Source organism: Vicia villosa, linkage group LG2 (assembly GCF_029867415.1).
Source record: "Vicia villosa cultivar HV-30 ecotype Madison, WI linkage group LG2, Vvil1.0, whole genome shotgun sequence".
NCBI classification, from domain to species: domain Eukaryota; kingdom Viridiplantae; phylum Streptophyta; class Magnoliopsida; order Fabales; family Fabaceae; genus Vicia; species Vicia villosa.
Window position 1 is genome coordinate 69,021,584 of NC_081181.1, and position 27,313 is coordinate 69,048,896.

The 27,313-nt window shown below is 40.0% G+C and overlaps 1 protein-coding gene across 1 annotated transcript; it reads left to right on the top strand.

Annotated features, from left to right (window-relative positions):
* Positions 1-24,588: 24,588 nt before the first annotated feature.
* LOC131649306 (uncharacterized) lies at positions 24,589-26,079 on the top strand. The gene is made up of 2 exons (XM_058919076.1): positions 24,589-24,663; positions 24,802-26,079. Exons 1-2 carry the CDS (start codon positions 24,589-24,591, stop codon positions 26,077-26,079), a joined length of 1,353 nt encoding a protein of 450 aa, XP_058775059.1.
* Positions 26,080-27,313: the final 1,234 nt, after the last annotated feature.

A 27,313-nucleotide genomic window follows, 5' to 3' on the forward strand; every position in this document is an offset into this window, starting at 1 on the left:
TTAAAGTTCAGGTGTGAGCTAAACAACTTATGAACTTGAGAACCATCAGGGTCGTCATCCTCAATGTTCTGAAGCTGAAAGTCCAATCTTTAGTGACATCTCTTTGCATTTCAGTGGAATTTTCAAATCCCTTCCAGAGGTTGCAACCGTTGCCTATTGGTATCTCTCAACTAGAGTCCTGTTATGTGGACATCGGATTCCTCTACTTTTCGACCCTCGAGTCGTGAGTTTCCAACCCTCGTGTTGTGAGCCATTTACTTTCCGACCCTCGAGTCGTGAGTTTCCAACCCTCGTGTTGTGAGTCCTTTGCTTTCCGACCCTCGTGTCGTGAGTTTATCTCCTTTCCGACCCTCGTGTCGTGAGTTTATCTCCTTTCCGACCCTCGCGTCGTGAGTTTGATTCCTTTCCGACCCTCGAGTCGTGAGTTTGTCTCCTTTCCGACCCTCGCGTTGTGAGTTTGATTCTTTTCCGACCCTCGCGTCGTGAGTTTGATTCCTTTCCGACCCTCGTGTCGTGAGTTTGATCCCTTTGCGACCTTCGTGTCATGGACTTCCAACAGTTGCAGATAGTTGTCATATACACTCCAATGTGTCTGTAAGCCCATTACTTGATTGGCATATTCACAATCAATATGAATTCAGAACACTATGAAAGCCAATCCCTGTTTGGTCTGTTTGAAGTCAACACTTGCTTGACCCCTTAAGCCCACTTCCCAGTGGCATTCACTTGGAGAACCAATGCTTGTTGGATACTCCGCCCGATACTTGTTTGGTGTTCTAATCACTGCTTGCTTGTCAATTCATGAATCCGTTGCTTGTTTGGAAAGTTTCAAGCTCAGATGTCTGATAATCTGTTTGCTCTTTCATTTTCCTATTGTGGGTGAGCATCACTATCCTCTGTCATGTGACAAAACCCCTCGAAGATGTTATGCTATATCCTGGGGCATTTTCATCTGTTTATCTCGAAGGCACATCCTATTGAGTGCATTATGTCAGCGCATTGGCAAATCTAGCCAAGTTAGAGATTCTCATTCCCCAGCTGAGTGCATCTAGATGAGGTTTTCTTTGTTCCAAGATTCTCATCTCCTCAGCAAAGCACATTTCAATGCAATCTTCGTGCTTCAGAAGCCTTATTCCCAGGTGGAATGGCTTCTCCCCAGTAGAATCATGATTGAATGGTATCTGATTTCCCAGCAAGCTCTTAATGAGGTTCCTTGCCCGAATGACTCATCTTCCCCAGTAGAGCGTTTTCTCTCTCCAAAAGATTGACTTGTTTTCCCCAAGAGAGTCATCTTATTCCCCAGTGGAGTTGCCTTAGCAGAAGGTTCTGATGCCAAGTTCCTTATCCCCAGCGGATGTTTCAGCTCATCAGTGGATCAGTATGCAGAAGTATTAATCTTCTCCACTGAGTCTCTCCTCGGCAGAGTTTCACTTGCATCCTCAGCAGAATCTGTTTCCTTCAAGGATTTCCCCAGCGGAATGCGTCCTACACAAGAAAGTTGGTTGCTCCTCATCAGAGTTATCTCCATGACTTGCTCTTATCTCCTCATCCCCAGTGTGTCGAGAATTTGCTTCTCTAGTGAAGTTGCCAGGGTATTCCCCAAGCAATCAATCGGGAAGTTCATATCCCCAAACATGATTTATTCCCCTAACAGAGCTCGCATCCAGTTTTGATCGTCTCCAACAGATTTCTGATCCATCTTTGCCAGCTCACGGTTTGTGACTTCTGGTCACTGATCTTGTCCTCCCCGCAGAGTTCCATAATCTCTCCAGGACTTCTTCAGCAATACAGTGCTCATCCGTTGTATCCCCAAGCAACGTTCGAATCATGCATCATTCTTATTGCATTCTTTAAGCGTGTAGCGTCTTCCTCCTCGGAAACGTTATTCCATACACATTCATAAATGCATCATGCATAAATCATATCATATTTGTTTCTTTCTGCAGGAAAGTTATCCAGATTCAAATACTCCCTAGAGATCAATATTCGCCTAGTCATTACAAGCGCTTATCCTGATGTTTTGAATCAGAAGAGGATTGTTCGACTTATTTTCTGGCATAGCTCAAATCAGTTCAAAGACATTCCTATTCCCGATGCCCCCAGATCGGTGGAAGATATTTGTTCCTATCCTGATGTCCAGCTTAGTTGAAGGAACCGCCTCCGGATCTCCCAAGATCTTACGAAGGAGCAAGCCCTCTGATACATCAGATCAGTTGGAAATATCTACTCCCTGACGATTTAGTTCGTTCAGAAGAAGAAACTCGTTTGCCCAGTTCTGATACCTTACTATCAGTTGAGGACGTTTTCTTTACCCGGCGTACACAGTTCGGAAGAGATATCTGTTTCTATCCTAATATCCAGTTTCAGATTAGTTGAAGGAACCGCCTCCGGATCTCCCAAGATCTTACGAAGGAGCAAGCCACTGATATCATCAGATCAGATGGAGATGTCTGCCTGATCAACTTTGTCTTTCAGATGAAGATTGTCCTACTTATTTTCTGGCATCATGTCCAAATCAGTTTAAAGGCATTCTTTCCCCGGCGTACACAGTTCGGAAGAGATATTGTTCCTATCCTGATTTCCAGTTCAGTTGAAGGAACCGCCTCCGGATCCCCGTGGTCTTACGAAGGAGCTAGCCGCTAATTCCCAGATTAGTAGGAATATCTACCTGATGATTTAATTGCATCAGAAGAGATGTCTGCCCAGATTCCCAGATCATGATTCCCAGATCAGAGATACCTTTTATCCGTTGATGTCCATATCAACCGATGTATCTCCCTCGATTCCCAGATCGACTTAAGACATCTATCCCGATGCAAGTTCGGAGACATCTGCTACGTCTGATACTCGGATCAGTTGAGATGTTCCTTCTCTTGATGCCCAGATCATTTGAAGTGTTTCCCCTGCCTGTGGGTGCCCGTTCCTTCTTATCGCAAGTTGGAGCATATTTAATTATCCATATCAATTGAAGTTTTTCTCCTCGCCTGCGGGGTGGTATATTCCTTCTTATTGCAAGATGGGATCTTCTATTGATCAAGAGCGCAAATTTTTGAGTTCATTCTGATATTCAATCTCCTTCCACCTCAACGGTTTGAAACTTTCGTTTCTCACTCGTCAGGTTCAAGAAGTTTGAATAGGGGCAGCTGTTGCACCCCAAAATTTGCCCTCTTTATTTGAGCTGTAAGTTAATAATGACGTTTATTTCGTCATTCAAGAATTGAAGAAAAATAATAAAGAGTCTTCATGGGTTTAAGAGGATACGTTGTGAAATGTGGGTTATACAGTGGAAATACGAGAAAATTCATAAGTCCTATCTGGAAGATGATATGAGCTGAGTTCCCGCGAAACCCCAACTGTTTCGACGATATCTACCACTTTCGTATTCGGCTCAAAAGTCAATTCTTTGAGGAAGGTTGTCAGATTTATAAATTTCTGGAGATTTCACAGTGAATAATGGTGTTGAACCGCAGATTTTCGGACAATAAAAAATTCATATCTCACAATCCGCTCGTCCGATTCCCTCGAAAATTTAACTGGAGCTCCATGTCATCATTACCGAGATTTCATATGTTTGTACCGAAGACCAATAATGCACTGAAAACTCCCAGCATTTTGAAGAACATTGTAATATTTCGGTGAGAAGTGTGTTTCCGGGTATGCCGCGCCGAGTTTGAAAATTCATAACTTCTTCGATTTTTATCGTATGGAGTCCATTCATGCGGCATTTTCTCGGAAATTTCGTTATCTTCGATTTTTCGTCACACGTGCTCTTTCGGATTTCGAGTCAAAGTTTGAGTTTCATCGCGTTCTTTGAACGGTACTCGCAAAATTCTGTACAATCGCACCAGATGAACCGATATTTCTCGTCATTCAAACGCGCATAATTTCCTCACCGTTTGTCGGATTGTGATGATTCTCGCGGCTACGAGTCACAAATTTGGTCATCTTCGCAGTGACGTTCGTTTTGTTTCCAAATTTCGCACCGAGTCATATTTCCCCGAAAACGAGCAAAAAAGAGATACGTCGGGGCATTTTTGACATTTCACCATTTAAACTATATATACTTTTTTCCCTCCTTTTCTCTCATAATTTTCCATTCACCCAAAATTCTCAAAAACACTTTTCTTATTCTCTCCCAATTCTCTCAAAATCAAAACACACAAATTACTCAAAAAAAACTCCAACAATTTTTCATCAATTTCTCAAGAACACAACAAGAATGGATTGAAGGTCAAACTCTCTTCTCTCTCCGTCGCCAATTTGCTTGCCTTTTCCTCCGCTCTGTTTGCACTCTCAACCAGTCGCGGATCTTCTTCCTCTCTTCGACGTCGAATCGGTAATTTTCTTAGATCTTGAAAGTGTGATTTGATCGTGATAACTTGTTAGGTAGTGTTTGATAATGATTTGGATAAAATTGTTGTTGATTGTTAAAATTTTGCACGTTGATTATTGATTGCAAATTGCACGAATTCTTTGTCGAGAATTGAAAATTGGTAATGAAATTGGTGTTGTTGTTAAAGCGATGACGTTGATGATTTTGTGTATTTGTGGCTATGTGAGTTGAATCAATTGTCGCGAATTCCGAAAAGCTTAGTATGAATAGTTGAATAAAGAGTATAGCTGTCAAACCATATTTGCTGAATTTTGCCTAATGGTTAATCTTCGTAAGCATAAGCTTGTTGGAGTTGATGAGTGATGATTACATGGATTGTGATTAAGTTCCATAGAGTTTGTCTAAGTGTGATGAAATGTAAGCTGTAGTGATGTCGTAATGCTGCCGTATTCCTCTAATTCCAATGTTTGTTTTGAGTTCTTTTCATAATCACATGCATGCTGTCTCAGCTTTGAATTTGCATTTTAGATGCGCATGAACATTGTTACTCTGGCATAATTTTGAAATTAAGTGATTGTGAGAATTAATAGTAGAATTAAGACGATTTCGGTTGACTCTATTATGACACATCATTGCTGCCTGGAAGTATATTTGTATGGTTTATCTCACTTTTTCAACATGAATGAATGTTCACTTACACTTGATAATATGTTAAAATGTGAACCATGCGCTTAATTTTTCGTGTTCGTGTTTTTCCGGTTGATTTTTCTTAAGTGTTGATGTTGCTCTTGAATTAGTGGTGTTAATGTTGATTTGGGATACTATTTGAACAATAACAATGCTGGAAGTTAAGTAATGAAATTGGTGTGTTGTGTGTTCCTTGAAGCTAATTAGAACATGAAAATTGGTGATGGTTGTGGTTGTTTTGTGACTGTTTGGAATAAGTGATAATGCTGGGATTTGCATGAGGATTGTCGATGTTGTGGACATATTGCTTGAGTGGAAATAGTGTGTACTTGATTTGATACAAAGCTGAAAATTAATTGCATTATATCTATGTGAATTTTAATTGAAGAATTGACTTGTTACTTGATAATGCTAAGTGTTTAGTTGTTCAAAATTCTTTGTGTTGATCGTGATGTACAAATGTGGTGTTGCTTGAAACTTGTTCATTAAAATTAAGTGTGGCTTTTGCTAGTTTTGTGATTGTTTTTTTTTTTTTTGAAAATGCTTCATGAAAAATGGATTTGTGTTGACTGCATTTGGTTGTTTACTATTTGAAAATCATGTTTCCATGCTTAGATTCCACTTGCAAAATTATATGTTTGATTGTACCAACTGCCATGAGTTTCTTTCTTGTGATTATGTGTGTTCTAAATGGCATTTTGGGACTGGTTTTATGTCAAAATAGTGCAGCAAATTTAATGTCAATTGCCACTTGAATACTTGATTTTATGCACAAAGTTTCACTTGCAAATACATGTTTCTTTTATGTGAATTACCTTGAAGCTTTGCATTGAGTTTGAACATGCTTTAGGAAGCTTTTGTGATTGGTTTTTGTACTTGATAATGTAGAACTTTTGTTGATTCCATTTACACTACACTTCCATCTTCACAACTCATGAAAATTGACTTTTAATTACTTTTTTCGACATAGAATTTGTTGATTTTGGTTGTGGCTTGTCCCTAAGTGATGAATTGTTGTTTCCTTGTACTAATAAATGACATTTGATGGCTGGAAGTTTTCTGTCTTACTTGTTCATTGTGTTTTGTTTGGTTTTGACACTTACAGGAGCGGTATGTCGGCTTTATCAAATTGGCCATATCTTTTGATTTAGGAAGAGTTTTTGAGCATGTGAATAATGTTTTTCATACGTAATAATATTTTCGGAGCTGTTTGTACAGTTTAATTTCGGTTTCGGCTAACTGTTTTTTACCGTTTTCGCTACTGCCCCTGTTCCGAAAGTCGTGCCTCCGGGCCAATTTTGTAAATTCCGACCACATATTTGAGTTCTTTGGCACGTTTCTAACTTACCATAAAATTTTGGTTTAATTCCGACAAGTTTAGTTTTTTATCGTTTTTGTCTGATTTCGCCGTTTCGGTGTACCGTTGTGCATGTAAATACTTGTTTTGACTTTCGTAGTTTTAGTGTACATATTTGATTTGCTTTTGAATACTATCCCATGTTTCTTGTTGTTTGCTTTTGTTATGTTTTCACTTTCTATTCCGTTATCCATTTCCGGTTCAGCTTATAATTCAATAACGCAATTCCGATTGCGGTGTCTTGTTATCTCTAACGTGTGTGCTAGTATGCAAGGCAACATGGAGGCTCTGGTCGATGCCCGCTCTCGTGTTCCGCTTTATTTGCGGGACACGACATTTATCCTCTCTCTGATTCGCGTTTCTACACGCATCCTTTATCATTATACTTGCTTGTCTGGATTTCTGTTTCCCTTGCAGGTGTATGGTATTCGTTGTGCCCGATGCACACGTTGGCGCATGATTTACTTTCATCGCGCCGACTCTTGATTGCTTATGCGGAGTTTAATTGGAGTGCTGACATGTTTGTTGTTGCTTTGCTAGCTCGCTCGCGGGATCCTAGTTTACTCGCTCTCTTCGCTTTAGCTTACGGATCATCATCCGTTTGGTATTGATTCCGTTTCATTTTATTTCTCTTGCACTTTATCGCTTTCTCGCATCATCCTTTAACATGAGAAGTAGAACCTAGACATGCATCTGGCCAAGCCCTCGAAAGAGGCTCTGTTTTTGTTGGTGTGTTTATATTTATGCTTTGCGGCAGGGAGTCACGATGTAATAAGTCCTATATGGCACTCCGTTAAGTCCTGATGGAAGGCACGCGGAAAGGGTTAGCAATCAACCCCCGCCTAGTCTCATCGAGTCCGTTCAGTAAGCGCACGCTACGCGTTGCTTGCTTCTGAACCAGCACAAGATCTTGTTATCGAGTATGTCAGGTAAAGGGTTCATGCAGCCGGACCCCCGCCTTTCCTATAGCTCGCGTCGCATGACGTTGATGCTCGGTGTACGCACGCACCGTTTTCCTTTACGATCCGTGACGGCTTGGTTGCTGAGAGGGGTCCGCCCTTTTGTCTATGGCCCGATCATATTCACGAGGTCTAATGCTTGGTTGACTTGGGTTGAGCTGCTCCCCTTGGCTATGGCGGGACCGCTTTTCTACCATTCGGTCAGTACCGTTGGTTTTGTTTGCTTTAGGAGCGGATGCTCGTTTGTGTGCTATTTGTGTGCTTTCCCTTTTCCCCCGTAGGTTGTTTAGTTTAGTTTAGACTTGTACCCTTTGTATGATAACATTAGGTAGCAAGCTTTCCCCCTTAGCTTAGGTCTTCCTCATCCATTCTTTAAAACACAAACCACACTCTTTGATTTTCTTTTCTTAAGAACTTGTTATTTCCGCTCCATTCCCAGCATAAGTCTCCAAAGGTCGAGCAGCGGAGTGTGAATGTAACTCGTTCACCTAAAAAACACAAAACAAACAGAAATTAGTTAGCCGAGCTACGGTAGCTCTGATTCTGCAAAACAGATACGTAGGCAGCGGGGTAGGGCCCGTGCATTCATTTTAGTCCAGATTAGCGTAGTTTGCTTACACACCCATAGTTTTAGACACAGGCGTGGATACCATCGAGTACGATGGGCGCGAGGGGTGCTAACACCTTCCCCTCGCGTAACCGACTCCCTTACCCTTTTTCTCTGGTCGTGAGACCGTTGTTTTGTTTTGTGGTTTGCTGACATTCCCTTCCTTTTCAGGATAAATATGTTAGTGGCGACTCTGTTAATTTTCGCGGTAGCGACAGGTGATCTTTGGCTCAATGTATAGAGGGAATAGAGGAGAGTGGTTTGATATTAAGCTTGAGTTAATTGGATACATACGCTTCCCTTAAATGAGCTTTGAATTTAGCCTGCCACCTGTCTGACAAAATGTCTTGCACATGCCCTAAATTCTCGTCCATGTCTTGGCAAAATGTAACTTGGTGAGGTCACGACTTTAAGTTTCTCTATCTTGATCAATACTTGTCCAAATGATCCAATTCTTGTCTCATTGGATAAAGGGAATGGAGGAGAAGAGATGAACACCAATTTTGAATTTTATGGACCTTTATATTGCTCTATAACTGGCTTTCAATATGGCACACCAAGTGTTCGAACAAATGCTTACGCGTGCCCAGAAAATATGCCCAGCAACATGACTTAGATAACTTGGGATCTTCCAACTTTGCATTTCTGTAACTTTTGATTCACAACTCAAATGAAGAAATTTCCAACTACACAATTGTAGAGGGCCATGAGATGAACGTTTTTGATGTTGACCTTGTCTTGAATTGAAGCCTTGATCCATGTGTAAACCACTCATGAAGTTGGCTGCTCATCCATTTTCCAATATTCCAAAAAAATTTCTAAGTGTTTTTCCTTTCTATTTTTGGTAATTTCACATTTCAACTAACTTCCATAAATGGCAACTTTGATTATTTTCTTGATTTTAATCATCCTTTGACTTTTCTTTGACCGATTTTCCACCATGAGTCAATATTTGACGGTTGGCTTTGATTTTTGACCAAAAAACCAACTTTTCCCGATTTTCCGATTTTTAGATGAATTTCCCGATTAATCCTTTTCTGGTCCAGTTCTAAATCCTCTTCAACCACAGACACTTCAGTGAATGATATCTTTCCCAGACAGTCACATTTTGCATCCACAATCATTTCCTGATTAAATCTTGACCAGAAAGTCAACAGGGTTGACTTTGGTCAAAACCCTGATTTCAGAAGGACTCCAATGGAAATGAGGCCACATACTTGTACTTCAAACTTTCTCTTTTGAACCAAGACATCTCCCACACAGAAGCTCCCTTTCACCAATTTTCTTGCACAGTAACCATGATATGGACGAATGTAATGGATAAATGGCCTAGATGAGGTATGCACATGAATGTGAAGCCTAAGCCAGATAAAAATTAAAAATTAAAGGGTAGGACAAATTTGGGGTATGACAGCTGCCCCTATTTAATCGTCTTAAACCTGAAGGTGAGATTGGCGTTAGCCTTTCAAACATTCGAGGTAGAAGAAGATTAAATATCAAAGTACCTGAAATTTATCCAAAAGAGAAGATGGTTTTAAACGCTATCCTTATTTTTTGTATTTTGATATCTGCTGGGGAAAAAGATTTCTTTGGTTTTTCTAATGGAATGATTTATGGTATGTAATGGTTGAATCAGAATAGCTTGTAACGTGGTAACGGTGCCAATACAAGGTTTTCCAAGAGGATGGTTGTATGAGACAATGACTGAAAGGAATAGATCTCGTGCGATCTATGACTCAACATCGACTCGACAACAGGAGAGGATCTCGTACGATCTTCAGGACAAAAAGGAAAAGATCTCGTGCGATCTATGACTCAACATCGACTCGACAACAGGAGAGGATCTCGTACGATCTTCAGGACAGAAAGGAAAAGATCTCGTGCGATCTATGACTCAACATCGGGAGAAGACCTCGTACGATCTTCAAGATAAAAAGGAAAAGATCTCGTGCGATCTATGACTCAACATTGGGAGACAACATGAGAGGATCTCGTACGATCTTCAGGACAGAAAGGAAATAGACCTCGTGCGATCTACGACTCAACATCGGGAGAAGACCACGTACGATCTTCAAGACTGAAAGGAAATGATCTCGTGCGATCTATGACTCAACATCGACTCGACAACAGGAGAAGATCTCGTACGATCTTCAGGACAGAAAGGAAATAGACCTCGTGCGATCTACGACTCAACATCGGGAGAAGACCTCGTACGATCTTCAAGACTGAAAGGAAAAGATCTCGTGTGATCTATGACTCAACATCAGGAGTTTGGAGAAGGGAATTGGTTCTGAAATAGTTTGCCAGTTTGGAAACTGGGCTTTGAAGGGGTTTTCCAGGTTGGAAACTGGGCTTTGAAAGGATTTTCCAGGTTGGAAACTGGGCTTTGAAAGGGTTTGCCAGGTCGGGAACTGGGCTTTGAAAGGGTTTGAAGGTCGGAAGGCAAAGGATTCACAACACGGGGGTTGGACCTGAAAAGTTTTCCCATATGGGGGAAGGGACCACAGAGACTAGTGACGACTAGACTCGATCAAAAGATATCGGTTCACTGAAGAATCACGAAGATGTTGATGCTTGCGAAGCATAAGAGTTACATTAATCCCTCAGGCCAAAGGCGGGGTGTAACTCTTCAAGAGCGGCAATCGTTCGAATTGCCACACACCAAGTATGATTATTCAAACGGTTGAAAAATGAGATGGGTTGAATGCCCACCCTCATTCACGCTCTAATCTGCACGCAGCATGCGGGAAATAACCTCGGAGGCAACGATTCTGACAAAGAAAGACATTGTGCCCGATCCATATTGGAGAGAGAAAATGAGACTTCTTTTGGGGATTAAGGATACCAGGTATCGGCACCGTGGCATAAGGAGATTTGTAATGTAGTAGCAGATATCAATCAGAGTTTGTAAGGACAACTTTTTATGTGGGGAAGTATCGTCGTCTTGATTGAGTGATGATTTGTGTTATCTGGCTTATGCATGTTTGGAATTTTTGTATGGTGTAATGCTCCATTTTGATGGATATGCTACGCTTTTGAGGATGCAATGTTATATGCAATGGATACTATATGCAAAGTGCCAAATAAAGGCATTAGTGAGGTAAACACCAGGGAGAATCCCCTTAGTGTTAAGGACCATGTGAAGGTGCCAATAGATATTGGACTTTGATTTGTAAGATGCTCCTTCTTTGACTTGAAGAAATAATTTCTGACTTCTCACCATGTGCCACTTCTTGGAGGATTTTCAGCTTGAGGAGATTCCCTCGATTCACCATGCAGGGGATGAGAAATCCAGGTAACGAGCCTTGGTTAGGGAAGTAGGACAACTCCTAGGAGAAATAAACTCATATGCTTGAGGAATGGAACACACTCTCGGGAGAAATAAACTCCATGCTTGGGGAGAGACCAAGGTTCCAGGAGAAATAAACTCCTATGATTAGGGAGAGGACAATAAAACTCAGAAGATCGTGCCCCAAGTTTCATGACCCATGAAGGAAATTGCCCCAGTGGATCCTTGGAGAGATTTGTCAAATCTCGACGTAACTGCCCCAGATTGGTTGAATTTGAGAGAGATTCCTCGACTTGATTGCCCCAGATATGCCAAGTTTGAGAGGTCAAACCTCAATTCAATTGCCCCTGATTAGGTACATCTTACTAGAATCCTCAAGCTTTCTTTTTTTTGAAGTCAAACAAACGTGGAAACAACTTTACCACGCTCAACGGAGTCTTCAAACTCTTCCCCTCAGGGGTAATCAAGGAAGGCATTAACTATTAATGTCCAACTGATTTTTTGGATAACTTGCCCCTTGATGGTCAACACTTGAGATGATTAGCTTTTCCTCCTCGGAGTTCTCAAGTCTCTTGTACTTTGACATGATCAAGTTACTCACTGATTCTCATCCTGAAATTTTCCTTGATGTTAAGCACATATTTGTATGCAAAAGAATGTTAATTCTAAGAATGATGATTCTAATGCAAAGCCTATGTTAGTCTTGAAGTTTTAAAACTTTTTATGAAATGAGGTTGCGACCTCTTGTGACTGAATCACTAGTTGACACAACCTCGATTTTTGCATATGGAAGATAAAGCAAGCATACGATACCAACATGGATATGGGTCTCGCTTCATTGGGAGTCAGTTAAACACTATCTCATCGGAGTGCGCTTTCAAAATAAACCCTACTTCAATTAGGACTTTTAAGGGTTGTAATTTAGCTGGGTTCGCGGTTTTTAGAAAACAAAGGATTTTTAGGCTCAAAATTATTTGTACCCACCCCCTTCGTGATGTTCTCCAGTCCTATGTTCAGTTAACTCGACATGAGTGTTCATCCCTCACAAGGAGTTTGGAATGGTTGAAGAATCAATGAGGTTTTTCGGACATGGCAGTCACTCACTTTCCTTTTATTCTTCTGATTCATTATCACACGACTTTGTTCTTGCTTGGCAATTTCATCATATTTTTTCTCATGCTTCTTTTGCCATTTTTCTTTTCATCCTTTTTTATTTTCATTATTTTTGTGCCATTTTTTTTTTGCTCTTTTTTAACAAGTCGTGTGACCTCGCATAGTCTTTGATTCTTTGGAGGTGATTGCGACCACTTCACTCATTTGATTTGATGTAGGATTACCATTGTGGTATCGTCATCTCTCGATCTCTTGATGGAATAAGGATAATCATGCGGTTTTGACATTCCTCAACCTTTTGAAGGATAACCATTGTTGTATCCTTAGATGCATACCCTTTTGGTGAGTTTTGAAAGCTCGATCAAGTTAAATGAACACTACCCTGCCCCAAGGTTAAAATAAGGGTTTTTTATGATTAGAAAAGAAACTCCTACTTCAAGGCTCAAAAGGGGTTAACGAAGGTCTATCTCCCTTATATCTCCGGTGTTTGGGGATTTGAAATAATGCCTGTACATCCTCAGTAGGGTTTTATTCAAAAGCACACAATTGGAGATTTTGCATTTTTATTTTTCATCATTCTCCCTCAACTTTTTGCCTAAGCAAGGGAATAGTAAAGTCGGTATCGTAATGCTAAAAACATTTTATGAGTGAAAACGAATGGATTACTTCAAGACAAACATAAACAATGCATTATGATTTTTATTCAGAAATTAACAAGTTTTTACATGCTAGCAATGCTTAAACAAACAATGAAATGTTACGAATGAGAATACAATGAAGAACTGAATGGCCGCCATTGTTGAGGAGACTTGACTCCGTATGGACTTATTGAGCTTGAATACTTTCTACAGTTCTTTCCACATACTTCAGATTACTTCAAAAGAGAACTCCAACTAAGTCACCCATGAGTTGTAAACTTTTGCCTTGCTTTAGGGATTCGAGCAATGCGAGTGATGCAATGCTCAAGATAAGAGTACGTCTTGCTTATCCCTCAATTAGGAGCCCCAAGCATAGTTAGTAGAATAGTAATTGCCATCATAAGTGAGAAGAATCTCGTATGATCGTCAAGCTCAGAAAAGCTATTTGTTGTAAGGAGAGCTCAAACACCAACTGAAATACCAACCTCCACGGATACAACTGAGCACAAGAACCTTGAAAATGAGAGATGTTTCTATAGAACAATCTTGATTACCCTTTTCGAAAAAGATTCTGACAGAGTTGCTCGAGAATTTGTGGTGTTTTCATTATTATCATACCAACGAGTTCAAACAAGGAAGTAGCCTTCTACAAAATAGGAAATACTGAAATGGGAATACAAAAATGAAATGATGATTGCCATAGTTGAGGAGCCTCGACTCCATTTGGGCTTAGCTTATTATTATTATTATTTTTTTGAGATGCTTTATGAAATACGGACATTCATGACTCCTCAATTCATGTGCATGCCATTTGGAGTGAATGATATTGCTTTGGAGTCAATGAGATCTTGGACTTTGTGTTTCAAAATATTACAATCCTCAGTTGAATGTCCAGATGTCCCAGAATGGTACTCACACCTTGCATTTAAGTCATATCCTTGGGGAATCGGTGTTGGAGGGGGCTTAAACTGCCTTAGTTGGACCAAAGAATCCTTGAGTAAATGAGAAAGTAGTCGACTATAGGTCATTGGAATCGGGTCAATTCTTCTTGGTGGTCTCCTCGGCATTTGTGGACCCTGTTGCTGGTGATGATTCAAATATCCAATTTGTTCAGGTGTTTTCCCCTCTTGACTTGGTTGTGAAACAATCAAAGACTGATAAAGTGGAGAATTCGGAATCCAAGATAGTGTGTCGTGCTTCTGACTTGAAGTAGATCCGACATAGAAGTATGAATCAACCTTTTCTTCCGCCACAGGTGGGACTCTATTTCCTTGAACACTCATACCCTCGGGGGTGAACAAAATCACTTTTGAATCAATGAGATCTTGAATTTGATGCCTCAGCGCCCTACAATTCTCAATATCATGGCCAGGTGCCCCAGAATGGAACTCACAACGAGCGTTGGCATCAAAATTAGGGGGAATCTTATCAGGCATGGACAAATCGCGTAGCTCAACCAACCGAAGTTCCAGCAAGCGGGGAAGTATTCGAGCATAAGGCATGGGGATCGGATCAAGAACCCTCTGAGGCATCTTGGTTTTTTTTCCACACACTTGGCCCCCTTGATTCATTCTAGGGACATGAACAGATTGACGTGGAGGTAACGGCACTTGAAGTTGTGGATGGACTCCACAAAACATCCCATGAATTGGAGGAGATCCTATTGGATAGGAGAGATCAACGACCTCTGTTGCAGCAGTAGGAATAACATCACCCTCCTTTCTTAGTACCTTTTTCAGAACTTCCATGACCAGACTAACTTGAGTCTTCAGCTGATTGTTTTCCTCTTTTAGTGCACCCTGATTATGGATCAATTCTTGCATTTCCAACATAAGATGACCCATTTTTTCCCTCATCTCATCCATTTCCTCACGGAGTTGTTCCATAGTTGATCCCGGAGCTCGTGGTGGTGAGAAGTCAAATCTGTTGTTGATCTTGAAATCTGAGTATAAAGGGTCCCATAAGTATTTGAAAGAGCCATGAAATGCATGATGATATGAATGTATGTTTCATTTATGAGAGATCCTAAAGTATTTTCACACACTTTAATTTCTTTTTTCTTTTGGAATCAAAGCCCCTTTTTTTGTATAGGGTACTTTTTTCTTTTCTTTTTTCTATTTTATCTATTTTTTAGAAATAGACTTTAGGATCCCCCACAAATGAAGTGGATAAAACAATGATGTTATGCAATGCAAAAGCATGGGATCAAGGTCCATATAATCTTAGTAACCACCGCACAATCCTCTGAATAACTGATGTGAAACCTCTGTACATGGAAAATGTCACAGGATCAAAGGTTCGACGCCTTTTTGAATACCAGAATATCAAGCACCATGAGAACAGACCAAATAAAGGTCCGACCTCAAATATGATGAGCTAATGGTATGTAGGAGCCAAGGTTTCCTGTCCCACCCCAATCTCACAGGCATGTAGTCTTGACACGGACAGGTGGTCCCTAATGGTCACCAGGGTCTACAGTTCCCACGGGGTACAAAGTGTTTAAGGCAACAAGCGTGTCAGACACAATGTTCCATGAAAGAACCTCGCCCAGTTGTGGTACCCCATGTCAAGCTCGATCATAGCAAGCGCTATGGGAGTCAACATGAGCATCCACGCTAATCCTATGTGTGACTGGCCTGGGTAGTGGGCCTTTTACCTCACACAAAACCCCCACCTGCAAAACAAAGCAGAGAAATATGTGGCCCCACGGGGACCCATAATATAGTCCAGATGCATGCGGAAAGTAAACATGATATGCAAACAGGAAATAGACATGATATGCAAACATATACACAAAATGTAACCACATAAACAAATAAATAAACACCCAATAAACGAAACAAACAAAGGCTAGGATCGACTTGCTTAGGTAATCCCCAGCAGAGTTGCCAGCTGTCGCACGCTCGCGAAAAATGAACAGAGTCGCCATCAATATATTCATCCCATAAGGGAAAGGAATATCAGAAAACCTAGCAAAGGAAGGAATAAGGTCTTGCGACCAGAGAATCAAGGTACGGGAGTCGGTTACGCAAGGGGAATGTATTAGCACCCCTCGCGCCCATCGTACTCGATGGTATCCACCTATGTTTGTTTCTATCTAAAGGGTGTAACTATGTCTATGCCTATATGCGAATGAATGCAAAAGAAATACGGGGAAAAGAAGGAATATTTACAAATATGCTCGTTCAAGCCCCGCGACTTGATGCCTACGTATCCTTTTCAGGAATCAGAGCGCCGTAGTTCGGCTCAAGATTTTCTATTTGTTTTTGTGTTTTTTAGTTGAGCGGAGTTAACGCTCGCGCTCTTGCATAAGGGGACATCCTAGGATGCAATAGAGCGGAGATAACAATGCCCTTAAGAAAGGAGAGAAAGAGAGAGAGTTTGAGTGTTTCGAGGAAATCCCTAAGGCAAGGGAAACTCGAGTTACTCTTTGGTTTGTGTCTTTTAGAATTTGGGAATTTACGCCCGAATGGTTCCCTAAAGCAAGGGAGATCCAAACACTCGAATGATTCCCCTAAGCAAGGGAGATTCAAGCTTCCATTCCCTTTTTAATGATTTTCACTTTTTTTATTAATGTTTTTTAAGTATTTTCTTTGTATTTTTTAAAGGGATTTTATTTTGATATTTATAGATGTTTTAGTGTTATAAAAGAAAAAGAATGAAAAGAGGGAACTATTCCTAATTTCTAAATCTATGTTGATTACTTCAAAAAGAAATGAGGAAGGAGTTATTTAAGCATTTCACAATATATGAAAATATTCATAAAAAGAAAAGAATTAAAATCTAAACTATTCATGAAAATATATTCACAATCAAATTGCACTTTTATTCATATCAAAGCTATTTTAGAATTAAAACTAAAAAACTACTTATTTTTATGGTTTATCAACCAAATCAAAAAAAAAAACCAAGAAATCACCAATTAAAATTTCAATTAAAAGAAAACAAAAATTCCTAAAAATTCTAATGGGATAGAAAACAATTTTTGATTTTTTTATTTAAAAAATTCAATTAACAAGCAAAAGGAAATAAAAGGAAAATCAATTTTTTATTTGTTTTTTATTAACAGCAAAGGGGGGTGCAATAGCAATTAACAATTAAACTGAATTTCAGTTAGAAAGGCGCATGGGCTTGATTCCTAGGGGGTGGGGATAGTTAAGGCGTTCAGGCCCAGTCTCACTAGCGTATGGTACATCAGCAAAGGTGAGGTGCAGTTCTGGAAAGGGGAGGGCCCAGCGCATTCGTGGCCCAATATGTTTCTCATTTTCATTTTACATCACATTTATTTCATTATGTTGCAATATTAATCAGCATGTGTGTTATCAATTTATTATATGGTTTTTTATGTGAAAAATGCATGTAGCAAATATCAATGGGTCATGGCTAAACTTAAGTCAAATAAAACAAAATAATGGAAGGACCAATCAAAGCACGCCAACACATGCACTAATCATATGGATAATGCCAAAAACGCAAAAGGCTGGGAATGAGGACCAATTACACGCTGCCACCTACACTGCATGAGAGAGAACCATGAACACGTGCAACTACCGACGCCGCTTCCGGTCTTCTTATCAGGTGGAACTCCGGCACCGGCGAGATAAAAAGAGTCCAGAAATCTTAAAAGCTAACACCTTTCTCTTTCATTTTTCATGTTGAATCCAGATCTACCATTAGTTTTCATGAACGACACCTTTATCATTCAAAAAGAACCAAACTCTAAAACCTATCACAATTTCAACTTAAGCAAGAATCTTCACTAATCACCTCACAGTGTTCATAATTACGCATAGAGTTCATCCACGAGGTTCACACAATGAAATAACAACACATTCCATATAACAGAAAAAATGAAAATCAAGAGTTGGAGAGAACTTTCAAACTTGCAGTACCGAATGCTTGGATTATGCTACGTAATCTGAAGTGTTGTGGAAGCTTAGAGAATCTGACCTGGAAGAGTTCTTGGTTCAAGGTTGTATACCGAGCTCCACCGGCTACGATTTCAACGCCGCGAATCTTGATTACGATGTTAACTTGGCAAAGCTTCGAACTCGTTCTCCGTGAAGTAAACTCGGAGTATTGCTCGTTGGAGTGGAACTCAGATCCGGTTCTTTGCTTCGTCCTTGTTAATGGCGATTAGAAGTGAGGATTGAAGGATCGTGTTTGCCATGGTGTTACTGCAAGTAGAGATGATCAATGGAGAGGATGAGGATTCATGAAGGGCGTTGGAGGCTATGGAGCTTTCAGAGTTTGTCACAGTTGAAGGTGAAGTTGTGTTGGTGGTGGAAGATAGAGAGAGGTGGTGTCACGGTGAAGATGAGAGAAGTTGGTGTCACGGTGAAGATGAGAGAAGTTGGTGGTGGCCGGAAGTTGTTATTCAAGTTTGTTAGGGTGGTTGTAGGTAGTTATAGAGGTGGTTAGGGTGGTGAGTGGTGGTTAGAGGTGGAGTATGAGGGAGAGGGTGGAGGAGATGGTGAGAGATGAATGAGAGAAAATGAGGGAGAGAAGAGAAGAATGAATTCTGAAAATGGAAGTGAAGTGTGAAACTGGAAAAAATGAGACTCTTCTGAAAATGATAGCGAGTCTCCACTTATATAGCATGGGTGTGTATGAAAGTTATGGTGGAAGCGATGCATGGTAGCATTTCCTTGCAAACTTAATTCACAAGCACTTGCACTTGTAGTAATTTTCCTGTTGCTTTCATGCATGCAATAGATGTTGTTGATTGGCTGTAATTTTTGGTAAAACTCATTGTGTTTCTATCTTGTCAAATATGGTGTCATGACATGCTTTCTACTATAGTGAAGTTTTTCTTATGCAGGCCTTTACCTGATGTCAAGGCCGATGTCATGACATTCGCAGCTGTTACGTTCTTTTCTGTTTCTATTTGTGGTTATGTGATCTGATAAGATCCTTTGCGCTTTATTTGGAAATGTTGGATTCTGATCTTATTCAAGGACGTCTCTGATGGTTATTATTTTTAGTTCCTTAATTTATGGAAATTAGTTTTATTAGGTTTAAAACTAATTTGGATCCAAGGCCCAGCTGCTGCGTTTTCTGAAGGCTATATATTACGAAGAAGCTGCAGACCATGATTAGGGTTTTTGTATTAAGAAGCTTTAAGAGTTCTTTGTTTTAAGTTTTTGCATTCTAGCTTTCTTGTAAGCCAAACAATCATCATGATGATTGTCTTGGTCTAGGTGTTTTGGTTTGAGTTGTAAGAAGTACTCGAAGCTTTTAAGCAATAGTACTATTGTACTTGATTAAAGCTTTTAAGCAAGATCAAGTTGTGTCCTTGAAGTGTGTCTTCTTTTGTTATTCGTAGAGCGTTTTTCATCACTGCTGTGATTAAGGGGGAGTGATTAGGATCTCTGATCTAAGTGGTTTTAGATTGAAGTTGCATTGGGTAGATATTAAGTGAAAGGAGTAATCTTGATCTGTATTACCTTGAATTAATATTACTTATAGTGGACTTCCTCCCTGGCTTGGTAGCCCCCAGATGTAGGTGTGATTGCACCAAACTGGGTTAACAACTTTCTTGTGTTGTTATTCTGTTTACTTCTTGTTCATTTGTTTAAAAGCATTCAGATAGTAATGTCGTGACATCCTGTTCGACATCGCGTGTCTGAGTCCAGAATTTCAATTGGCATCAGAGCAGGCACCCTGCCTGTTTTTACTGGGTGAGATCTAGGGACAGTATTTTCTGGTACTATGGACAAAGAAGGTGGTGGATTTGTGATTAGACCACCCATTTTGGATGGTTCCAATTATGATTATTGGAAACCTCGCATGGTGGCTTTTCTGAAATCCGTGGATAGTAAAGCATGGAGAGCTGTGAACAAAGGATGGGAACATCCTGTCATTACTGATAAAGATGGCAAGAAAACTCTTAAACCAGAGGAAGAGTGGGACAAAGATGAGGAGGCATTGGCGCTTGGCAACTCTAAAGCTTTAAATGCTTTATTCAATGGAATTGACAGGAATATATTCAGACTAGTACACCAGTGTGAACTAGCCAAAGATGTCTGGGATACCCTCAAGACTACTCATGAGGGCACCTCCAAAGTGAAGATGTCAAGACTTCAACTGCTAACTACGAAGTTTGAAAATCTAAGGATGAGAGATGATGAAAGTATTCAGGATTTTCATATGAATATACTTGATATCGCTAATAACTCAGGAGCCTTGGGAGAGAAAATGTCTGATGAAAAGCTGGTAAGAAAAATCCTTAGATCCCTACCTAAGAGATTGGATATGAAAGTTACAGCTATAGAAGAGGCACAGGACATCAGCAAAATGAAGGTAGAAGAGTTAATTGGATCTCTTCAAACCTTTGAGATGGGGATCAGTGACAATTCTGAAAAGAAAAACAAAAGCATAGCTTTTGTGTCCAACTCTCAAGAAGAAGCAGAGGAAAATAGAGAAGAGAATCTATCTGAATCTATAGCTATGCTTGGTAAACAATTCAACAAAATAATGAGAAAAATGGATCAGAAGCCAAGACCTAATGCCAAGAACATCTCATCAGACACCAGTAGATCTTATGACTCTGGCAGAAGAGCAAAACCAGAAGAAAAGTACAATCACAGTAAAGGGATTCAATGTCATGGATGTGAAGGATATGGACATATTAGAGCTGAATGTCCTACTTATCTCAAGAAACAAAAGAAAGGATTGTCAGTCTCCTGGTCTGATGAAGAGTCTGAGAGTGACTTTGAAGAAGAATCAGCCAAACATGTCACAGCCCTTACTGGGGTTTGTAATTCTGATGGAAGACTCTAGTGAAGATGAGCTAACCTTTGAAGAACTGGCAGCCTCATACAGAAAGTTGTGTATCAGAAGTGCTGAAGTTTGTCAACAAAGTGAAAAGCAGAAGAAATACATAGTTCAGTTGGAGGCTGATAACAAAGGACTTAGTAAAACTATATCTGAACTAAACAGTGAAATTATCATGCTACAATCCAAACTTGATCAGATGTCAAAATCTGTAAAAATGTTGAACAGTGGCTCGGATATGTTGGAGGAGATCTTGCAGATTGGAAAAAGTTCAGGAGATATGTCTGGTATAGGATTTGTTGGTGCAAAGAAACATTCCCAAGATAATAGCAGAGCTAAACCTGAAGCTGAGATGTTGAAACCAATGTCAAAACATGTGACTCAACATCAAGACAAAAGTGGAATGAAGAGAAAGTTTCAAAGATGGAGATGTCACTACTGTGGAAGATTTGGACACATTAAGCCCTTTTGCTTCAGATTATATGGATACCCAGATCAAGCTCCTTACTACAAACCTAAGCAGATCATGCCCATCCAGAAGCAACAATGGAAACCTAAAAATATGGCTTTAATAGTCCATACATCTCTTAGAGTTTCAGCCAAAGAAGATTGGTATTTTGACAGTGGATGTTCCAGACACATGACTGGAATCAAGAATCTGCTTGTTGATATCAAGAATCACTCTACTAGCTATGTAACCTTTGGTGATGGAGCTAAAGGAGAAATCAAAGGAGTTGGAAAACTAGACTGTTCAGGAGCGCCAAATTTAGAAGGTGTTTTGTTGGTCAAAGGCCTGACTGCTAACCTCATAAGCATCAGTCAACTCTGTGACCAAGGATACCAAGTTAACTTCACTAAAGCTGAGTGTGTGGTTACTAATGAATAAAAGGAAGTAGTAATGAGGGGAGTCAGATCCAAAGATAACTGCTACTTGTGGGTGTCCCATGAATCCAGCTACTCTACTGTATGTTCTAAAGAAGAAGAAGCAAAGCTGTGGCACCAAAAACTTGGCCACCTTCATCTAAAAGGCATGAAAAGGATTATTTCTCTGGAAGCTGTGAGAGGAATTCCTAAGCTACAAATTGATGAAGGAAGAATATGTGGTGAATGTCAGGTAGGAAAACAAACCAGGATGTCACATCCAAAGGTTACACATCTGACCACTTCCAGAGTTCTTGAACTGCTCCATATGGACTTGATGGGACCAATGCAAATGGAAAGTCTTGGAGGAAAGAAATATGCCTATGTGGTTGTGGATGACTACTCCAGGTACACTTGGGTAAACTTCATCAGAGAAAAGTCAGATGTGTTTGATGTTTTCAAGGACCTGTGTCAAAGAGTTCAAAGAGAAAAAGAAAATGGTGTTGTCAGAATTAGAAGTGATCATGGAAAGGAATTTGAGAATCAAAAGTTTGCTGATTTCTGCTCCTCTGAAGGAATACATCATGAATTTTCATCCCCTATTACTCCACAGCAAAATGGGGTTGTTGAAAGAAAAAATAGAACCATTCAAGAATCAGCCAGAGCTATGATCCATGCTAAGAATCTTCCTATCTACTTCTGGGCTGAAGCCATGAATACTGCTTGTTATGTCCACAATAGAGTTACCTTAAGAAAAGGAACCTCTACCACCCTATATGAGATCTGGAAGGGAAGAAAACCCACTGTCAAATACTTCCATGTGTTTGGTAGTAAGTGTTACATTCTTGCTGATAGAGATCACAGAAGGAAGATGGATTCCAAGAGTGATGAAGGGATCTTTCTGGGCTACTCTACAAACAGTAGAGCCTATAGAGTATTCAACTCAAGAACTAGAGTAATAGTGGAGTCCATAAATGTTGTGGTTGATGATGTCCACAATCAAGCAGATGTCACAGAAGATGTCGGAACATTCTGGGATATTACAGCTGAAGGATCTATAAGAAAAGATGATTGCAGTCCTACTATCACAGAGTCTGAGACTGAACCTCCTAACAAGAGTCCATCTATAAGAGTTCAAAAAAATCATCCTAGTGAACTTATTATAGGAGATCTTAACAGTGGAGTTACTACAAGGTCAAGAGAACTAGCTTCAAACTCTTGTTTTGTATCAAAAATTGAACCTAAGAATGTTAAGGAAGCATTAACAGATGAGTTCTGGATTAATGCCATGCAGGAAGAACTAGGTCAGTTTGAAAGGAATGAAGTATGGGAGCTGGTACCAAGACCTAAAGGTACTAATGTCATTGGAACAAAATGGGTTTACAAGAACAAGTCAGATGAACTGGGAACTATTGTCAGAAACAAAGCAAGGCTAGTTGCTCAAGGATACACTCAAGTTGAAGGAATTGACTTTGATGAAACCTTTGCTCCTGTTGCTAGACTTGAGTCAATTAGATTACTGCTAGGAGTTGCTTGTATTCTAAAATTCAAATTATACCAAATGGATGTGAAGAGTGCTTTCTTGAATGGATACTTGAGTGAGGAAGTTTATGTGGAGCAACCTAAAGGTTTTGCTGATCCAATCCATCCTAACTATGTGTACAAACTAAGAAAAGCTCTTTATGGCCTGAAACAAGCCCCTAGAGCTTGGTATGAGAGACTAACTGAGTTTCTTACTAGTAATGGGTACAGGAAAGGAGGGATAGATAAAACTCTTTTTGTTAAAGATGAAGGAGGAAAGATCCTGATTGCTCAAATCTATGTGGATGATATTGTGTTTGGTGGGATGTCAGACAAGATGACTAGACATTTTGTTGATCAGATGCAATCAGAATTTGAAATGAGCCTAGTTGGAGAATTAACTTATTTTCTTGGGCTGCAAGTTAAACAGATGGAAGACTCAATCTTTCTCTCTCAGAGTAAGTATGCTAAAAACATTGTCAAAAAGTTTGGAATGGAAAATGCTACTCACAAAAGAACACCAGCTCCTACTCACTTAAAATTGTCCAAAGATGAAAAGGGAACTAGTGTTGATCAAAGTTTATACAGAAGCATGATAGGAAGCCTGTTGTATCTCACAGCCAGTAGACCTAATATTGCTTTTGTTGTTGGGGTGTGTGCTAGGAATCAAGCAGATCCAAAGATCAGTCATATCAACCAAGTCAAGAGGATCCTGAAATATGTGAATGGTACTTGTGAGTATGGAATGCTCTACTCTCATGGGTGTGAACCTATTCTCACTGGATATTGTGATGCAGATTGGGCTGGAAGTGCTGATGACAGAAAAAGTACTTCAGGAGGATGTTTCTTCTTGGGGAATAATCTTATTTCATGGTTCAGCAAGAAACAAAATTGTGTGTCTTTATCCACTGCAGAGGCTGAATACATTGCAGCAGGAAGTAGTTGCTCTCAACTTGTTTGGATGAAACAAATGTTAACAGAATACAATGTCACACAAGATGTCATGACATTATATTGTGACAACTTAAGTGCCATTAACATTTCAAAGAATCCCATTCAGCATAGCAGGACCAAACACATTGATATTAGACACCACTATATTAGAGATCTTGTTGAGGATAAAATAATTGCCTTGGAACATGTTGCTACAAATCTTCAACTGGCTGACATTTTCACAAAAGCCTTGGATGCAAATCAATTTGAAAATCTAAGAAGTAAACTAGGCATTTGTCTTTGTGAAGGATTATAGCAATTAATCGGGTGTGGGGCCAACATTATTTCTCTCTCCAAATATTTGCTATCATTACACATTAAAGTGTATTTTCCCCCCCTTTTACAATTTGCCCAAACGGTTTCCATTCCCCCAAAACCTATCCTCAACACTCACGCTACCTCTCTGTGTTGCTGCATTCACAAACCTTTACCCAGCATTCCATTCTCTCTCACCATGTCTCAGAGTTCTCCCTCAAAGAAATCGTCTCCTTCCTCTAAAACAGCATCAGGATCTAGGGCACCCAATGTGGTGAGTGATTAAGATGTTGTGTTGAATGTTGTGCCATTGAACTCTGTTCCTGCTACCGATTCTGTTCGTAGCCTACCAAGAAAGATGCATGCAAGAAAATCAACTGGTGGATCTGTTCCAGAAACCTTTTCTGCTCAGGGTAGAGAGGGATCTGCTTATGTTCACAATGCGATCGCAGGCATTGTCACGAGAATCTTGAATGAAGGGCACAAGGTTGATGGAATATCTGTTCCTCTAGCCCAAATTCCTGCCTCTGAGAACATCAAAGATGATCAAGATGATCAAAATGATGGTAGCAAAGATCAGGATGATGTTGAGACATCTGTTGACAACAATGATGAAACCCCTGGTGCCAAAGATGTTGAGACATCTGAAGCTATCAATGTTGAAACATCTGGTACTAAAGATGCTGAGATTCCTGAACCTGAGAAAGCTGAAGAGGTTCCTGTCGCTCCTTCTAAAGAAACCCTTAATGAAGGCCCTACTGTGCCTGATGTGGTGAATCTGGATGATTTGGATGATTCTATTGACATCGCTGATGATGAGCTCATCTCTAGCATCTCTCATAGAGTCAAGACTCGTAAGGGCAAACAAGTTTGTGATCAAGATTTCTCCAAACCTCAAGTTACTCCTCAAAAGAAGGTTACTATAAAGAAGATCAAGAAGGTTCCTGCTGAACCTTCAACCACTGGGAGCAAGATTGCTGTGAAGAAGAGGAAGGAAAGAAGTGTTTCTGCCCCTGAAGACGATGTCTCAAGTGATGTCCCTGACATCCCATCCAAGAAGAAGACTGCTGTCACAAAATCCTCCACAAAGGTGCGTGATGTTCCTTTGGACAACATTTACTTGCACTATGCTTCAAATGCCATCCAGTGGAAATTTGTTTATCAAAGAAGGCTGGCTCTAGAAAGAGAATTAGCGAATGATGATCTGGAATGTCAAGAGGTCATGCAGCTCATCAAGTCTGCAGGTTTGATTAAGACTGTTTCTCATTTTTCAAAGTGCTATGAAATGCTTGTGAAGGAATTTATTGTGAATTTGTCTCAAGATTGTGGGGATGGAAGAACTGATGATTTTCATAAGGTTTATGTTCGAAGAAAGTGTATAGACTTTTCCCCTGCTCTTATCAACCTATATCTAGGTAGAAATATTGAGGCTCAACCTGAGCTTGAAGTAACTGACAATGAAGTTTGCAAGGTTATCACTGGTGGTAAGGTCAAGAAATGGCCCATAAAGAGTAAATTGTCTGCTAGTCTTTTGAAAGGCAGGTATGCTTTGCTGCACAAAATTGGTGCTGCAAACTGGGTGCCTACCAATCACACTTCTACCATTGCTGTTGGCCTAGGTAAATTCATTTATGTTGTGGGAACCAAGACAAAATTTGATTATGGGACCTACATATTTGATCAAATATGAGGCATGTTGGTACCTCTGCCACCAAGCTCCCCATTGCATTCCCATCCCTGATATGTGGGATAATCCTCAAGCAACACCCTGGAATTCTGAAGAGTAAAGATTCTGTATGTAAAAGGGAGAGTGCTTTGTCTTTTCACTACAAGCTGCTTCAGAGGTCTGATGACATGACATCTGCTGGGACATCACAACCCAGCAAGTCTGTGAACAAAGCCCTTCTCATTGCTGAACTGAAAGAAACTTGTCAGGAGTTGGACAACAGGAAGCTAAAGCTTGAAAAGCTCATCCAAAGTCTTGAGCAGTCTACAGATGATAATCTTACTGGTGGAAGGGATGATGACAATATGGATGAAGACAAAGGTGCTGAGGAAAAGGCTGAGGATGGTGAGGGCTCTGAGGATACTGGGAGTGAGGATGCTGATGAAGAGACTAGTAGCTCAAGTGATGACAATACTGGTGGCTCTAGTGATGAAGACAGTGATGGGTCTGATGATTAGCTTTGATTCTGTTTGTGTTTGGCTCCTTTTATGGCTAAAAAGGGGGAGTGATGACTGTTTTGATGATGGTTGTTTTGATGGTTGTTTAGGTGGTTTTGTTTTTTGTTGTTGATCTTTTTGGTTGATGGATATGGTTGTATTGTTGTTTTCTTATATTTTGGTTGTTTCCTGGTTCTCTTTATCAATGACAAGTGGTATTCTGTAACAATTGATTAAGTAGATGTTTTCTGGATTTCTGGTGATTAATCAAGCTGGCTGTTGTTTGCTTACAGAATTTATTTTTCTGCTGTTGGCTGCTGTGTATGCTCTGATATCTGTTTGGGTACATCAATTAGTGTTTTAGCCAAAAATTTACCAAAGGGGGAGTTTGTAGATGTTGTTGATTGGCTGTAATTTTTGGTAAAACTCATTGTGTTTCTATCTTGTCAAATCTGGTGTCATGACATGCTTTCTACTATAGTGAAGTTTTTCTTATGCAGGCCTTTACCTGATGTCAAGGCCGATGTCATGACATTCGCAGCTGTTACGTTCTTTTCTGTTTCTATTTGTGGTTATGTGATCTGATAAGATCCTTTGCGCTTTATTTGGAAATGTTGGATTCTGATCTTATTCAAGGACGTCTCTGATGGTTATTATTTTTAGTTCCTTGATTTATGGAAATTAGTTTTATTAGGTTTAAAACTAATTTGGATCCAAGGCCCAGCTGCTGCGTTTTCTGAAGGCTATATATTACGAAGAAG

Excerpts from the sequence above, each read along its gene's own strand:
- LOC131649306 (XM_058919076.1), top strand. The coding sequence starts at position 24,589 with ATGTCTCAGAGTTCTCCCTCAAAGAAATCGTCTCCTTCCTCTAAAACA. Across the intron at positions 24,664-24,801 it reads GATCTAGGGCACCCAATGTG|GGTAGAGAGGGATCTGCTTA; the intron begins GTGAGTGATTAA and ends TTTTCTGCTCAG.